At 45.6% G+C, this 18,421-nt stretch overlaps 1 protein-coding gene across 1 annotated transcript; it reads left to right on the top strand.

The window, feature by feature from the left end:
* The first annotated feature begins 12,901 nt into the window (after positions 1-12,901).
* LOC142055625 (myelin and lymphocyte protein-like) lies at positions 12,902-18,188 on the top strand. Its single transcript, XM_075089742.1, has 4 exons — positions 12,902-12,988; positions 16,418-16,585; positions 16,767-16,901; positions 18,183-18,188. The coding sequence occupies exons 1-4, from the start codon at positions 12,902-12,904 to the stop codon at positions 18,186-18,188; spliced, it is 396 nt and encodes a 131-aa protein (XP_074945843.1).
* Positions 18,189-18,421: the final 233 nt, after the last annotated feature.

The raw sequence follows: 18,421 nt of genomic DNA, 5'->3' as shown, positions 1-18,421 counted from the left end.
TCAACAGCCAAGCATGTCAGATACACACCTAAAGCTAGACAGGATTAATGCAGGTTTCAGGGTGCTCGGCTTCTTAACTCACATGTGGAGCTGAACTCAGTCTGTACGCTTCCTTACCTGGCTGTGTCTGCAGCTGGGTGCCCTTGCCAATGGCCCAGCTGCCTGCTCTTGGGCACCGTTTTGGGTGAGGAGATGGCTAGGTGTTTTAAAGTTAAATGTCTCATTTGAGGTAATGGCACTGAAAACAACTATGATAAATAGTAAATTTTGTACTATAGCCACAAATCAGCCATTTTCTCAAGTACTTTGGTTTGCCAGAGGGAGTCACTTGTGTGGACACTGAGGAGCCCAAAATGAGTCAAGCGCCATATCAGTCTATGGGATGTGTTCCTTTTTGCCAGGACTGAAGAACTGTAGGAGTGATGTTATGTGATGGTGTGATGTTTTTTTTCTTTTCAGGCGATCAGGGAAATCTATTTCTTGTGGTCACAATTGCAGCACTAAGCCAGAAAATCCGGAGCGGTATTTGACTCCTCTGCAGCAGAAAGAAGTTACAATACGGCATTTGAAAAAAAAGCTGAAGGAATCCGAGTGCAAAGTTACAGAAAGGTATATTTCACTTCAGAAATAAGACTGGACAAGATTTATTCAGGAGCATTAAGGGATGGGAGTCCTGATCATTTTTACTCTTTTCTTGACCATGTAAAGTTTTCATTAAGAGATTTGAAATATGATCGGGCTGATTAGGTTGTTTTCAGGTATTTAAGGTTTCATTGTGTGCTCAGTGAATATGTACCGTGCACTTTCGTTACAAATATGGCTGTCTCTTTTTCCCTTTTTTTGAACTTTCCCGATAGAAGACTTTCAAAGGATAGTTCTTCACCAGCCTACTTTAGCACTGACACCTTTTATACATAAAAAAAGTTCCACCTCACTCAGAAAATACGACCAAAAATGTCCCCCTTTTCCCCTAATGAAAGAAAAGCTCTGACACAAACTAGTGTGCCCGCTTGTGGTTTTGTTGCTTAGATATGGACTTTTTTGCAATAGCACTTTGTAGGGATGCTAAGCGAAGAAGCAACAATGTACATTACACAGCAACAGATGTTGTCTCTTTTACTAAAGCTGTGCTCTGAGAACTGGCTTTCCAGCACACACAACCCAAGTGGGCACAAAGGGTTGTTTGAATGGAGCCCCAAGGTAGAGTCCCAGGGACCCCTTGGTCCTGCTTTGGGTGGCCCGACATCTGTACCTGTGAGGGCTGGATCTCACGCAGGGGGCCCTTCTCCCCACTTGCTTGCAAGTGAAGGCAGAAGCCTCTGGATCCATGCTGGGCTGGGGGGGTGCAAAGCAAGCCGGGTGCAAAGCAAGCCAGGTGCCTGCAGCCCTGAGCCATCCTGCTGTCTGAGGCCACTGTTGGCTCTGGCTATACGTGACGAGCTGCTGGCAGGCACAGGGGACACATCCAGGCAGCTGTTTGTCATTTCCTCCAGGGTGAGGCAGTAGATGAGATGTTAAGCGCTGTACTGGTTGGACCTAACCCAGAGGCCACCACTTTCACCTCAAAGTGTCCAGGAACACAGCATAGCCCACAAGGCTGCTGGCTGTGTGGCAAGGTTGGTGACTCCAGCTAGGAATCAGCCAGTGTGTCTTGGCAGCCAGCTGACATCTCTGCCAGTTCTCCCAGAGGTGGCAGCAAATGATGCATGGAGGAATTTGCTTCTTCCTTGGAGCATCTTTGCAGCATAGCCACCCCAGTGAGGTGGAGCCTCACGTTGACTCTTTAACTAGGCAGTCACCAGAAGTGTTACGATATTTTTATTTTGCTCCAGGGAAAGAGAAATCGAAAAGCTCAAAGCTCAGGTGGAACGTATGAAGGAAGACTGGATCGAAGACGAGTGTAATCATGTGGAGATGGAGCTGAGCCTCTTGGAAGCAAGGAGGGAAATTAAAGAACTCAAGCAAGTTATTGAGAGCATGAAGAACAGCTTGGCTGAGAAAGACAAAAAATTTCAGAAATACTTCCTAGAAATAAGCATTGAAAACAAGAAACTGGAATCTTTGGTGTCGAGCATGGAGATGGCCCTGAAGAGCTCTGTGAGAGATGAGCAGCGCCCGGAGTACACGTGTGACTCTGAGGGCAAGCCGTTGTGTACCACGATGCCAGACAGCCCCACCACAGAGGACCAAGCTCTGGAGGAGCTGGCAGATAGTGGGCTGTTTCTTCATGAGGACACAGCTAACGGGACTGATTTATTTGAAGAGAGTTTGACCACCACAACCTCTGAGTTGAGTGAGCCAGCTCCCTCCAATTCTACTGTGAATCAAGAGATGCTTGAAAATGTTCTGGATGAAAAACTAACTTTTTCCCAGGAGGAGGAGGAGAAAGTCAGAAACATGATGGTGGAGCAGACCACCCAGACTGATGTGGTGCCATATAGCCTAGAAGGGGAGCAGTTCATTCAAAACATGTTCAGAGCTCAGAGCTCAAGATGCCTGTCCTCTAAGCCCGCCTTCTTCACTGAAGGAATTGGGTCAATTTCTCTTGAAAGCCTCAGTGATTCTGGTATCGTAGCGGACTTAACTCCAGGTGAGCCAAACTCGACCATCCTTTTGTCTCCTGTGACACCTCCATGCAGGAAGGTGGAGCACGGAGTTAATGAAAACCATTTTGTGGAAGAACTTGATTTTACAGAACCTCATGATGATGAAGTCTTTGGGTACGTCAATACTGTTTCTCAGACAGGAATAAAGAAGAGATACTGGAGCAGCAGACTCGCCAGCGATCTGGCTGTAGCAGCCCCTGTTGTACCAACTATCATGCGGCCTTTCAGTACTCATGGAGCAGGAACAGATCTCATTTACAGTACTAGAGCGTTGTTTTGCAGTTCTGTCCTAGTCCACCGTTTTGCTCTTGACTATTTGATTTGCCCTATAAATCGGTTTGAAAACATGTTACTTGTTTCAGAATGGAAAAGGTAAAGCCTTTCTACAGGATGTTTGTAACTGGTGTTTTTTGAGAGTACTGCTGCCTACAGAAATAGTCCTCCTGCTCCCAGTCACCATGTTCCCCACCCCCCCACCCCACCGTGCTGGTGTCTTTCTGGTGCCAACATATCTGCACAGTGAACATGACCAGGGAGATCAAGGAGAATACAGTGAGTTCTCTTTCATGTTTGTTTGCTGAATGTTAATTTGTTGTTTGTTAAGCTCAATGAGTTTCCCTGGCTGCTTCACTGGGCAAATATACCAGCACTTTGCACTGGCTCAAGAGTAGCGTGAGACGTGCACGGGAGCAAACGGCCAGAGAAAGGTGGGCTATTTCTTTAGGCAGCACTAACCTAAAGCTTTTGTGAAATTACAGTGTTGAGTGACACGGAGGCTTGTTCCCGCTAAGGATGTCACACATGTATTCCAGAGAGCATGCTAGTGTTATCCATTCGTTGTCCAAAGAGTCAGTTCAATTTAGAGGTAAACCCCCTATTCCCCAGGCAGTTTCCAGCACATTGTTTGTTCCTGTCTTGTGTAGTGTTCTTCTCAGTTGTACAATTGCTTGAGTGTTTCACCGGTCTTGTGTGTTTACAGGGACTGTAACCAAAAAGGTACTTCGTTGAGAGTCTTGAAACGTGTTAGAAAGATAAGTATAGGTGTAGGTACAATTTGAGTGTTAATGTTGTTTTAAAGTTTTAATGTGTTGGAATGTTGTAGTCATATGAGCCCTTTGAAATGTATTGTGCTTTAGCTTATTGTTTATTTAATTGTTTCATTGTAAATTACCTTTATAATCACAAGTTCAATGAAGCCTGTTAGAAATGGTAAATGTGTGAGTGTTTTATTGTAGCAAAGCCATATAAAATAGCCGGTCTCAGCTGAGCTATTGGGCACAGGCAGAGCTGGCGGAGGCACTGTATCAGGGCATAAGGAACCATCAGGACCCAAAGAAGAGAATTCTGCTGAGAAAAACTTCATTACAGCTCCAAGCATAAGCACTCAGGCAGAGAAAAAGGCTCCAGTTGGTCTGTGGACACACATGCCACCTGCATGACTGCGCCCATGCTGAGTTAACAAATGCAAGTGCCTAATCTTTAATTCAATGCAATCTTCCAGAAGCTTGTAACTGCTCATTTCTGTGCTGCCAGGAGAGTGTCAGTCTTCCCGGCATTTAACAGAAGTCCAGAATACCTTGTTTAATTAATCTGAGAGCCATGCAGTCTCAGTGTGCCCACCGAGATGCCACTGTGACCATCAAACCACAAATTCTTCCTGTCCAAAACTTGAAATCCGTGCATAGTTCAGAGGAGGGCAATGCTAACCAACAGGCGACATAGCGGTGTTTGCCTGCCTCCACCCAACCTTTCAACAACACCTCTGGCCGGTTAAACCTCACTGGCTTCCTGTTCTCCCCTCCAGCAAAGCAAGTGTAATATTTCTCTGCGCAACCCAGAGCAGAAGAAGCCTAGTGAAGCCAGACAACGCCATGCGCTGCCCTGCCGCTTTGGGGAAGAATGGAGTTATTAGCCACAAGGAAGGAGGAATAGTTGGCCAGCATGTGGGGAGCATTTGCAACACTCAAGAGGGTGACATGCACCAATGCTTACAGAGGCAATTCAGAGAGAGACCTTTTGCATCCTTGTGATGCCTGGGTTCTGAATTACTTGTGTTTGCAACAGATTCCCTAGTGTTCATTAAGCATTTCACTAAGGAAGAGGAATCAAACAGGCATGTTGATGTAACACAGGCTCCAAGAGTTCACAAAGATGAGAACACGAGAGCGCCTTGCTTCCTCTGCCAGCAACTTCCTCTTCCATGCTCACCTACCTTGTTGGGTTCCTGCAGGCCACTTGACTTGCCTTATGACACTACTGCAATACATAGTTGCTGCAAAGTCACTTTCAAAAGCTTTTCTTTTAAGTACCTGGGCACAAGGGCCAAAATTAATAGGTTGGCGGGTGGAGGGGATGGGACTGGAACACATGACACAACATGCCTTATTGCTACTTCAAAGCATGTCTGTTCAAGGCTGAGAGCGCAATATTTTATATGTGATTTTACCATCTTTATCACAATTTTGGGTTTCTCTTTAACAGCCACTATTGTTTAAGTGATCTTTGCTTTGAGTGGTGGTGAAATGGAGCATAGTTTAGAGGACTAGTTTAGATCTTCAGTTCTAGGAGAGAGATTCACCTGTGACTACGTGGGTGTCTTTTGCAGCAGGCAGGCAACAAAGCAGTATGAACCTACACTTACATTTAAAATGTCAATAGGCTGAACTCATTTCAAACCATGTTTTGGACATGGTCCATGTTTAAGACACAAGGCGCTAACACCAGAATAACGTCAAAATTGCTTCTTGCCCTTAAAAATCTTCTGTCCGCTCAACTCTCGTAAGTTATTTAACTATGCTCAGCAAGAGAGTTCCCGTCACATTCCTGATAGAAGTCCGTGCTCTGATCTCTACCTGAAATACAGCTCGCTTCCAAGCTGCCACCTTTCCTCCTCCATCCTGCAAGCATGTAGACAGCTCAAGGCACCCTTTGAAAGAAGAGGCCTGAAGTACCACGATAAATGCTCCAGTCCCAGACTTTGTGGGACTGGCCTTTGCTCCCCGATCCACAGAGGCTATCCCAGTTGTTGTGACAAATGTACCATCTTGATTTTTCCCCATCTAATATTTGGCTTTACTCTTAGTCATGATTCACCTGGATCCTGCTGCTGCTGTATGGAGCAGCTAGGGGAGGACCATTAGCCTCCAAAGAGTTCAATAAAACCTCCTCCTTTTTCTGAGTTGAGAAATTGTTCATACCATACTGAGGCAAGAATTGAAGTCTTGCCTCAAAGTGTGCAGGTGGGGAGGACAAGCAGGGCATAGGTTAAGGGTCAGGTAGCAGGTGGCTGCTTGAATTCATGCTTACAGGGTAGCATAGGAACCAAGGCGGCTCCTTCCCTGGTTGAAGCAACACCTATTGATAATCCCATTATGCATTTCTCTTTCTAATCCAGGCTCAAAGAAGCCTTTCTTTAATATTCAGCTGAAGAGGTACCCAACATGCCTCTCAGCTGCTGAAAACACCGAGGCACAGGCACTGCCCACCGCCTCACCAGAGATTCACCTGCATGCTTACTTAGGTCCACCCACTCACAAGGCTCTTCTTCACTTCTGATCACTTCCTCATTTTGCCTTCTTTCCCCCCCCAAATCAACTACCTCACCTAAATCCCAACCGCTAGAAATGCGCTAAAATTGAACCACTGTTTTATTTATGTCCTACATGAGCAGAACAGGGGAGCATTTTCCTCCAAAACCCTTCAGACAAATGAACATGGGGCACTGCAAACACAAGCAACTATAGCGCAGGAAAACATATGAAACCAATGCATGCTGTTTTGACATACAGACTGCTACCTACGAGAGCACTGTACCCTTTCTGGCATTATGTCAGGACTTGGTAGAGTAGATGGGAGCAATTCCTAGAGCAGTTGTGCTCAAGTACAGGCAGGGAAATGGAGGGAAGAACAGCAAAACAGTGTGAGTACGCAGCAGGAGAGGGCAAAGCAACGCAGGAGGGCTGATGTGCAGGAGGTGGCAGCACCTAATCGTTTTTAAAACGGCTGAAGGCTCAAAAAACACGAGCATTCTCATGACGCAGTCAGGGGCTTTGTTTCTAACTTCTTCACTAGCCAATGTTTTGTTATTTTTAATAAATAACATCTATTTGCACCTATTTCACATTGTTAACTTAGTTAAAAATTCTATTTTTCGAGGCAGAGGTGATCTAGTCCCCCTGCCCCTTCCCATTCTATTACAACTTCACAGGACCCTGGATACACAGGGAACCTGTCTCAGGCACAGAATTTGCTGTCCTCACTCATCTGCCACAAGACAGCCCATGAATTCAGGGATAATAGCATCCGCACAGCAGAAGATGCAGGAGGTATTCACTGAAGTTCTGAGCTGCACCTAATAACCACATGGACCCTCCTCCTCCCACACACCTTGCCCTCCAGCAGACATTAACTTTTCTTCTTCATTAAAGTACTGTTGTCTTCTACTGCCTATTTACCTTGCACGCTTTTCTGAGAGGAATCCCACTGTAAATACATACAGTAAGTGTACAAAAATGGAACCTGAGAAGTGCTGTTAACTGAACTGAGAATTTTCACACTTAGATGTATTCACAGGAGGACACCTTTTTTTCAGTTGTACTACCTACGCAACAAGTATACAGCGTGAGACTTTTTTTTCCCCTTAATGTAGGAAGTAGAAGAATTTCTGCTAGAAATACAAATTTACCAATACAAGTAAGCAATTGAATTGCTCCCCTACGTTCACAACATTAGCCTTCATAAGAAAGGAGCAGCACGCACCACTGCTGTGTGGCGATGCCCCTGCTGTTATCCACTGTAGTGTTGTAAAGGGGCATGGTAGCACAGGGGCTGCAAGTGACAAAGTGACAAGAAATCCACTTTTGTGTTCAGCTGTAACTTGTGCTCTACCAGAGCCTACTCTACCAGGAGTACGTTGAGAGCCGTAGGTCACCTTTAACAAGTAATTTTCTTCTGCACGCGTCAATATTATCTCCCATGGAAAAATGTGAAACATTTATAAATACCTTTATGGAAAGGCAAAAGCAGACATTCTCGATCAGGCAGGAAGCAAAGGGTTCTTTAAAACTGTTTAATTACATGTTTCGGGTAAGCATAGACAATACAGGAGATTTACCACAGTCTTAGGTATTTCCATTCTTTTCTCTAGGCTTGAACTATTCATTAAGGATGTCTTTCAATCAACATCCTTGCTCAATCACTTTTGCTGCAAAGAAGGGTGCTGGAATAGGACTATTGCAGGAAACTTCATTCCATCAAGGCATGATTTTCTGTGGGCTTTTTTTCTCCTTTAATAACCACCTACTAGTCGTTGAAGATATTCGGAGAGAACCCTGCCTTCCAAGATGCCCTGAAGAATGTACTGAAACCAAATGGTTGGAGTCCTAGAAATGCTGCAGCCCTAGAAATACTTCAATCAATACCAATATGTATGTTGTAGAGCTGAAATTCTCTTTTTCATTGGCACTGTGCCACTGATGCCTGGCTTGTGTCCGGACACTTCTACATCAGTTTTGTTTTCTTCTTCTTTCATTAGCCTTTGGGCTTCTTCCCCCATTTTCTTTCATTGCTGCGCTGCTTCTCTTCTTTTTTTTTCCCCTTTCTGCTACCTGTTGTTGTCTGCAATTAAAGAAAATGTGAACTGCTAAAGAACACGAGTCCAAATTTCAGCATACTTTAAGTTCCTGTCAGAAATGGGTTATAATTAAGAATTTGCCCAAATATTTTACGATCTAAAAGCCACTCAGTTCTCAAGGATTCAGTGTGTCAGGGAGAACGTAGGACAGTTGTAAGGCCCAGAGCTATTTAGACAAATCTAATGCTTCAAGTAACAATACTAGCTGTCTTTTTCAAAATCAGACCAAAACAATTTGACTTGCCTAGGACATTGGCTTGTGTCCCTCCTTCCCCTCAGCAGAGGCATCAGAAGCTATCCTCTTTGTAATGCAAGTACTACAAACATTTTCTTCATGATCAGATGAGATGACAACTTCTAATGTTCCTTTTCATGTATTCGGCATCTGTGTTGTATTCTATTGCTCAGTACAGATAGAAACAATAGCCTTTAAGGAAAAAAAAATTAAAGCCTACAGTTGTGTATCCTTTAGCATTATTTCTTATCACTGCTATAAAGCCCCAGACATCATTACCTGCTAGCTCAGAGAATCTGTCGACAGAAATAGGTTTCTAATTTCAACAAATACATGGCTGACTAGAGCAAAGGAAAAAAGTAACCCCCAAATCCACTTGTTTTATTCCCCACTTCAGCTAGAACACATCACTGAGTGGCGCCGGGGCAACAACTGGATCCATACTCCAAGTGGCACGTTGCAGCTCTCTCCTCGATTGCATAAGTAGTAACAGAATGATGTTAGGAGGTCGCTCCGGCTTCGCATTCAGTTTATTAGATTAGAAAAATCTGTCAAGCTGCTTGCAAGAGGACTTAAAAATAAAAATGAAGCTTCATTAGTTTGAAAAGGTGAAATTTAACACAGATTCGGTAAGAATAAAGATGTGCTTATTAAAAGAGAATCAAGAATTCTCATTGACAAGGCCGTAAGGAGTTAACTTTCAACATGCCTAAACTACCCGTGCGCATCCACATAAGTGTGTAAAATGCAGAGAATTAAAAGCTGTCATCATTGGATGCAGCCGTGTCTGGTAGATGCCAACTATGGACAAACTGGGCACACAAAACTTAGAACTATTTGAGGTACAAAGGCTTCATGTTATCTTTGGACTGGGCAGGACAGGAGAGGGACTGCACTTATTCAGTACCTTCACGGTTTCCCTTCATTGATTATTAATGGCCAGAAGTTTCCCTATGCTCTGTTAAGCTGCTCTGCTGTCTGTCATGGAAGAGTGAAATTAGTAATTTGTATCAGGATCTACCTCCCAAGTTAACGGAATTCCCAACGGTGTTTTTGAGGTGATGTCCCACTGTTGTACATTCCACCAGAAGGCCAGATAGGTGACAGTGCTGTCAGTCTAGCATATGCAGAGTAATAATGTTTGCCACTTTACAGTAGCAGATTTTTGTATGTTCCCTGCACCTCTGAACTGATGCAGAAAGGAAGACGGTATATGCGCACTAGCCTGCACGTAAAGGCAGCGGTATTCCAAAAAGCCACATGAGGCGTTAAGCAGTGCTGCTATTCATTTGCAATTCTGAAGTGAGGACAGTCACAGCAGATCATGTTTCTGCCCCACCCTATAAACTGCACAACACACAACTCCTCTGCACAGAGAGGTGGTTTCCATGCACTCCGCTGGCAGAGTAATTTTATTGGAGTCCAGTAGCATCCAAATGAGAGGAGACCTTCACATTACCTCAGACAGAGGAACTGAAGTCACTGAAAAATAAATACAAGCAATAAATACAACCACAAAGTGATTACCTTTTCACTGCTCTTTTACTTGGTCATTATTCCAAACATTGATCTCTATTCCAAACTTCCTATGCGTATTCAACATAAAGCTACGACCTTTCAGGCTCAGAAAAGGTTTCGTTTCTCAATAAAGAGGCACCTATGATGAACTACAGCCACATGTGACTCATTCTTTCTGGGTTCCAAAGCAAGAATTTGAGCGGAGTTTGGATGGAATGATGCAAGCTGTTTAAACCAGGGAAGTATTCATTCCTGATGTCAGCCTTGCTTTGCATTCCTAACACAATTTATGCCCGGAAAAACCCAACTCATTGGTTAACAGAACACTAATTATAATCACTGTTAGCACACTCTTAGCAGACCTTCTTATTCCAGCCTGTTTTTACTTACTGTAGACCTACTGAATAACTGTAAGAAGAACGACTTCATACTATTCTTTTACTTCAACACGATTATAAATGTACAAAAAACATTTTCACACACGAGACATTTTATACAGTGCTGCTTATTCAGCCAAAGAGCATTTAGCTTGACTGTTCCTGTTGGGAAAAAAAATAAATTCGTTGGCATTTAGAAAGTCTAAAGGTGCAGATAGGTATCTACAATTTGCAGAAGCAACCAAGTTCTAACTAAATTCAATTAACTGAAAATCCAGTTTAAAGGAAAATCCATTTTATCGTCCACTATGTTGATCACTGCCTGGAAAATTTGGGTGCATCTCAGCCCAGAATCTGCTGGGGAGTGGGGAAGAAAGAGACTACAGGAACTTTGCAGGCACTAGTAGCCTACTGCTCAGCACTGTCTTCCAGAATGCTTTGGTTTCCAGGAAGCCATATTGGGCTTATTTCAACTGCTACACATAAATACCAAGCCACCAGAGAAAAGGTCACAGGATATAGTCTTCCCTGTTACTTAACGGAACACAGCCCTCCATTTCTACACAAAAATGATTCCAGTCTAAGACACTTCCAGATATTAACTGAGCACCAATAGGTACCCAGACACAGGCAGCTAAGGGAGATCCTTACTTTTTCTGCACATGGATTTCATTCTCAATAAGCACTGCTGGAGTACAGTCAGCATTAACACTCCGGAGGGTTTGGGGAGACTTTGTCCCCCATTTAGCTGTCTGAAATCTTCAGATCATTTTGTAGACCAAGAGGCAGTCTTCTAGCATTAAGAGACTACAGATCAGTTCCTTACTACAGTCTGCTGAGAACAGAGGCAGGCCTGCCAAGTACTATGCCGAAATGTTAAGTGTCAGAAGTTAATTACACCACGGATATATACTGCAAGAGAAACTGTAAACCCAGAAGGTATTGCCTATCAACCTTGCTAAAAAAATCATCTGAGACTTTGTATGGAGTACTTGATTACTGTACTTGTAACAAGTAAGCGTAATACCTTACAAAAAGAATTACACAAAAGAACAAGACAGATCTATGTACATATACTACATCAAGTGTCCTAAACAACTCCGCAGCTCAAGAGAAAAAAGCAAAGACAGAGCGCTAAAATATTAATAATTTTTAGATTTCAAAACAAATCCAAAATGCAAATCACGAGTGGGCTTTTCAAAGGTTTACAATCTTAGCCCCTTCAGTATGAAATTGTCCTTAAAAATTAACACAGCACTACTACTCTTCAGCAAGGAAAACCCCAACAATTCTCTCCTCCTTTTTTAACCGTAACATTCAATTTTGAGGTTTCAGACAATTTTACATGTCAACAACATTTAAGTCAGAACATTTCCAAGCACTTCACCTGCATTATGCAATGTTTGTTCTTCCTAAAGATTTACAAATCTAAGAGACATTTTACTGAAGCTGATTTAAAATACCCCAAAAAAACCAAGAAGATGCACGCTTCCAGGGTCGCGCAGTGATGAACTGTCAACAGGTTTCAGTCCCGGTCATTTATTTGTTGGAGCCCTAGCAGGTGAGTGTCCACTTTGTTGCTGGGCTCTGGCAAGGTTGCCACTTACATGGCAAAGCAAGCACAGAGGCCCAGCGTTGGTGTGGTTGTGAAAGGGCTGCCAAGGGAAGGTGAGGACCAGCGGTAGTTGGTATTCAGGGCACCTTTTGTGTGGGAGGAATCGCTGGAAGATTTTAATTGCAAAGCTGGGCTGTGGTGAGAGTGAGAGAGAGCGTTGGGTCCACTGGGAGGCTAGGCTAGTACAGAGCTCCAGTGTTGGTGTGGCTGTGAAAGGGCTGCCAAGGGATTGATGTCATGGAAAAAGCCAAATGGCTTGGGAAATCTCATTATTTTATGTCATTTTTCTTACCTTGGCATATCCAGTCTCCCTCTGAGATGATAGAAGTGGTTCATCCTGCAATTCAACTGCCCTTGTCTTGGGACGCATGTCCATCTGTGAGAGGTTTCTCAGCCCTGCTCTTTGCCAGTAGCTGTCATGTCCTGTCTTGCCCTGTCCACCAGCTGCCCTTGTGGCAGCTGCTGTGGACAGCTCATGTGGGTGCTTGACAAGCTGATTTACTGTGCAAATAAAGGGGATGAGAGGTTGCCTGTCTGGATGTGTACAGGTCTTCCCTACTGCCCTCAGATATAAGGCAGTGCTACCCACCACCACCCAGGGACTTGCCCTACACGCTCAGCTTGTGTACAGACAGCTGTGCTCAAAATGCCTCAGGGCTCCTCACATCTCCTGAAAACCTCCCATGTGGCTCCCATCAGCCACCAAGTAGCCCCTGGTCACAGGGTTTGGCCACACCTGTGCCGTTCACAGCTTTCTTCATCTGCCAACAGCAAGGAGTGAGGGCAGGAGGAAGAGCAGGAAGAAGGGGAGGGACAGAAGGAAGGAAAAGAGGGAGGGAAGGAAGAAGGTTGCATTTGGCAGCTACCTCCAGCAGCTAGAGCCAGAGCAGCTGACAGTCACCGTGGGAGAGGCTCACAATGTCCTCAGCAACTTCCACCACTTCTTTGCCCAGCGGCCTGGCTGTTCTGACAACTTTTCCAGATGTGCTCTTCATTCCTGAAATCGTGAGTTCTGGCTTCTTCCTGGGGAGGGCAGATCCTGTTTGCAGGGCATCCAGCACGCTTCATGCTGCAGGTGCCTGAGGGATGAGACCTCATACAAAGCATGTGGTTCAGGACCCGTGCCAGGTCTCTGAGCCATAGGGGTCTGAGGGCAGCCCCTGATGCCTAGCTCACTCTCAGAGAAAAGCACAAGCCCTGAGCTGGGAGCTCTGAAGCTCTCCTTTAGTCTGCAGGGGATTTTTGTGGTGTATCTGTAAACATTTTGTAATCTCCTGCCTAACAAAATGGAAGGGGTTGCTGGTAGGTTTAAAGTAGGTTGCCAATTTGAGCCGATTAATTAATTGGAAGATGATTTTAGCAGCTGAAACAGGCAGAAGATAAACGGTTTGCTTAAAGCAGGGGCTAAAGGCAAGCTGAAGTAATTGTTCACAGCAGCAAAGACTCAAGGCTGCTGAAGCCGTTCTGCTCAGCTGCAGTGTTCCCGAGCTGAAGACACAGAGCGCTGGACCTGGGTGTGTGGGCAACAGTGGGTGAGCAAAGAGTGAACAAACACCTTATAACTTCTTCCCATATTGTAGTTTCCTTAAGCAGAAGATCATAATCTTAATAGGTTTGGCACAGGTGATTAAAAGCAGTTGCTGCGAGCACTGACTAGAAGATGGAAAGTTTCAACTAAAGACTTTTTCCTGTGTCTTCTGCCCACGAAGCCTGCTCTTCTCACAACAGTTTGAGAGGCTTGTTCCAAAGCCTGAGTACTTTCATCCAGCACTGAGGGGCTTGGCTGAGGGTTGTAGAATGGCACTCAGATCACTTAATGCTAAAACTTCAACTTTGCCCTTTGTGACCAAATCCTTCCTTGCCACCCAAGTCAGTCCACACTCCTGGGATTTACAGCACTTACTTCATTCTCCTAGCTGTCGAGCAAAGAAGAATTGGAGTAAAGCAGGCGTTACTGATGTATAAGGAGAAGTTTGCCTCAGCTCCTCCAAATACGCTCTGGGGACTTGGTCTCTGCCCAGGGCCTGAGAGCATGGTCTAGGTTTCCTGCAGCTGCATGAAGGTGGGTACAAAGTCCCTGTGGAGGTTCTGGTGGGGCAGACACTTGCCAGCCACCTCTACCACTGGGTTACGGTGGTCCTGGTGCTGAACATGCTGTTGGCATCAGCATATTACGGTCGTGGCTGTGCCTTGAACTGTTTGTAATCCCTTTCTCCAGGGGATTTGGCAAGGCAGCTTGCTTAATGAGACGAAAATAAGCACCCTATCCTTTGGTTTGGGTAAGATCTGGAAATGTGCATCCTAAAGGCTAAGGAACCACCTGGGAAAGAAGAATGTTGCATAACTGGATTTCTCCATCTCTGGAGGCGTTATGACTCTAGGTCGTCCAGCTGTATTATCTCTGTGTACAAAAGGGGCAGCTGCCTCATATCACAGCATTCAGAAGGACAAAGAGTTTCTCAGTCCGTAGCGGAATCCAAGGTTGCCTTCAGTGGACTAATATGGTAACCACAAAAATATTTGTCATTTCAAATGCTAAGACAGGTGCGAAAAAGCCAGAAGGTCCTGCCCGCAGCTCATACGATTGCCACATCGGGGTGTGCTGATTAAGAGCTACCATTTTTATTCTGTGAGGCTGGGTTTCATTCTTGTAATCTATTTCATTTGAAGAGTCTTCTGCATATCTGGATAGCCAGGCCTACGTGGAAAAGCTGAAACGAGCTGAAAGCAGATATGTTTGCTTTGTAAAGGCTATTTAAAAGACTTTTTTTTCCTTAGACTGTTGTCCCCAACCTGCTGTGTGTTTATTGGAAGCCTCTTGACCCTTTCCTCAGTTTTATGACTCTTCTGAACCAAAGCCAGTAATCAAACCACGCAAACATACTTGTCTGAGTGAGAAATCGCATCCTGCAGAAAGGAGAGTTGGGGAGTGGTAAGAAATGAGAAGTGATACTTCTTCCCCCAACCTCTTATCTCACCCCACTTGTGTTGGATTTGAATGGAGCAGCGGTGAGGTTTTCTCCAGGATCTTTAGCTGCAACGCACTCATGGTGTCATTGCATGATTTATTACAGGGACTGGATTAGTTTTCAAGTGTCAGTCTTTGGTTGTTATTAGAGGCAGCAGAACAGCAGCACTTTGGCCAACCTATTTGCACTCAGATATTTGCAAGGTCTCAACCGCATCCTTGATTTAATGTATCAATTTGTGTAATGTAACCAATGAACTTTCCTACAAATGTGGGTGACACAAATGATGTAACATTTTCTGAGTATTGTAAATCAGAAACGTTTTTCTCCACTTGCAAAAAGCCTCCAAGGAAATGGAAATGCCGTGATCTGTATGAGTTGGCACTTGGATGGTGGCAAAGGCTGGCCTGGGATACACTGGCGATCAGAATGCTCTTAGAGTCAGTGAGGCTGTCTTACCTCTGGAGATTTGCCTGCGAGCCCAAGACCAGCCAGTGATGAGGGATAGGTCCCCACAGCAGCACCAGTCTCCACGCAGTGTGCGTTCAGCCGAGAAACTCCTCATCATAGGATGCTGCATAGACTAAACTTTGCACAGGTTCAAGAAACAACTGGGCTGATTTGAGGCAGAGAAAAGCTGCTGAGTGTGTTGTAGTGCAAAGACACCGTTTGCAGCTCAACACTCTGCAGCATTGGACATTGTGCTCTCATCCTCTGGTGTAGGAATCTGCTGGTGGAGAAAAGGTAGAGCCTAGATGTAGCTGTCCTTGCGTTCCCCATCCCACCAAAAAACCCAAGGCAAACTCCCAAGCCTGGGTGAGAAGAATGGGGTCCCACCTGCGACTGGAGCAGCAGCTGGTGCATTGTGCAGCTCTGGTGTAGCCAGCGAAGGAAGACCCAAATAGCTGGAGCAGCAATACAAGTCCTCCTTCCCAGGAGAAGCTGGGAGCCCCAACCTTATTTCCCCTACCAGAGAGTAAAACTGGCGGTATTACCTCTCTTCAGCTTGTTCTCTCTCCTTTCAGGGTAACATTTTCACGTGGCCTTCATTAAGGCCATGTCTGTGCTGTTTGTGCAGCTGAGCTGCCTTTGACAGCACTCCTTTCAGGTATCTGCCACACTGGGTGTGAAGCAAACATGCCCTACTGGGATAAGCTTCCCTGTTCATCGACACCAGCCTTCAGAAATGTCTGAACCAGCCTCCTGAGCACACTGATGTGGGGAGGGCATGAATGGCAGTGACACCAGGAGGCAGGGCCACAGGCAGGCTTTTTTTTGGTCAAGATCAGAGGCAGGTGCTCCCAGCTAAATACCCAGTTTCAAGTGGAGGCTGGGAAGAACTCAGAGGTATCCCTGCGCTATTGCCATGTGCAGTGCTAGCGCCAGAGGTGTGCGTGGCCTTTGGCTCTGCCCTGGATAAGCCGATTTACCCCATGCTTGCTTTCTCTCCCACTTTCACTTGCAGATCTTTGGGGGCCTTGTCTGGATCCTGGTGGCATCCTCGAAGGTCCAGTTACCCATGCTGCAAGGCTGGGTGATGTTTGTCTCTGTGTTCTGCTTTGTCATGTCCATCACCCTCCTGTGCCTCTACATCTGCGGTGCACATGGGGGCAGTAGCTCCTGGGTCACCTTGGTAAGTGGATGGGACAAACCTCAGGGCCTCTCCCCTCCCTGGTACCACTGGTATACAATTGTCTCCTTTGCTGCTACTGCACACCAAATTGCAGGCTGGGGCTTGCTTGTGTGGGTTCCTTTTTTCCCCCCTTTGCAGTGTGCTCCCTCCTGGGAATGACTGTGTCATCCTTGGTTCTTAGGCTGTCATCTGCCAGGAGACAGCATCTCTGTTCTACCTCAGTATGGCCGTGTTGGAAGCCTACTCCACCTATATCAGCTTTGGTCCTGCCAACGCCGTGATGATGACCGTCTACCCGGAGAACGTTGCTGCTGTGGTGAGTGCCTGGCAAGCAGGGGAAGGAGAGGGCAAAGCAACGCAGCAGGAGAGGGCAAAGCAATGCAGGAGGGCTGATGTGCAGGAGGTGGCAGCACCTAATGGTTTTTAAAACGGCTGAAGGCTCAAAAAAGCATGTATTTTTGTTCTTAAAAACTAGGATCGCAGAAACATCTCCTGTGTCTAGTTTAAACGAGTTGAAGATGTTGTTGTGTCAGCTTGAGGGTTTCTAATGTTATTTTTAACTCTTTCAGAGGGAAATGAGCACGCACATGTCGCCCTCCGTGAGCGAGGACGCCGTGCCCAGGCTGAAGCCCGCGCTAACCTCGAAGCTTGCATCCCGGAGTTGAGCACAGAGAGGCGTCACCCTGTGAAGGCTTGGTGTGTTGTAGCAGCTGGTGCTGTGAGGTCTGGCGGCTGGCAGCAGGGGGGAAGCGGCTGCTGGGGGGTTCCCTCATTTGCATAGCCCAGCCCCCTCCGCGTGCATCGGAACGCCTGGGTCCCCCCTGTGGCAGTTTTTGACCGGTCCCTGCCAGTTGGGTCAACGGACCCAGCGCAGGCGGCGGATCCCGCTGGGGCTCCTCTGCCTGGGGTAAATCCCTCGGTATTTGTGATTCAGAAGAGGTGAAAACCGAATCTACGGGTCTCCTTAGACAACCTTCAGGAGCTGTGGGCTGCAGATGGGGGGGCACCCCCCTTGTCTGCTCCAGTGACTGGTCCCATCGCTGATCAGAAGTGGAACAGCTTGAACAGGTGAACCTGCCATTTCTCTCCTGGCCGTTGTGGGAGCTGTTTCGGGGGTGAGGGAGTACCTTGAACTCACTGGTTATATTGACGAACTCTCGGTTGCCTAAATATGGGACCGAGGCTGGCTCAGACATGGGTGTCTACATTAGAGACATCCATGCTTAGTCAGATGAATCCCACCCCAATCTCCTGTGTTCCTCATCAGGTCTATGACAGCTCTGCTGTTAGCCTTTCCTGAAGCCAAGTACGGTTTCTGTCTCTTTTCTTTTTCTTTTTTTTTTTTTTGTTTTGTTTTGTTTTGTTTAACAGAAAGGAAACCCAGTCTTAGACATTCATTTGCGGAAGAAAGTTTGTGTTTGAAGATCACGCTTGGATCTTCAAGTAAGTCTAATTAGATGCCTCTTCCTCTCCTGTTCATCCCTCATAGGCTTGGGCACTGTCCGTTTGTCCTGTTTCTGAGGACCGCTGCCCAAGGCACCTAGCATTGCACATGGACAGCCTGTATCTCCCGTTGGACCGTGAATTTTGTTAGCAGGAGTGAAGAATTTTTAGGGTATAAGCTAACTGAATTGCACTGAAGTGAAAAAAGTGCTGTATAACTTCCAAGAGATAAGAACGGAATATAATTGGAAGAGAAATATTTTGAGCAAAAGATGCTGAAAAAGCATCTTTGAAAAATTATGAGCATAGCGCTATGTTTTTTTATTTAGGATTTTTATATGTTTTAGATTTAGAGTTTGAATTTCAACAAATTGAGTTGAATTGGTGTGGATA

Source organism: Phalacrocorax aristotelis, chromosome 3 (assembly GCF_949628215.1).
Source record: "Phalacrocorax aristotelis chromosome 3, bGulAri2.1, whole genome shotgun sequence".
Taxonomy (NCBI): Eukaryota; Metazoa; Chordata; class Aves; order Suliformes; family Phalacrocoracidae; genus Phalacrocorax; species Phalacrocorax aristotelis.
This window is presented reverse-complemented; position numbering and strand designations above follow the sequence as displayed.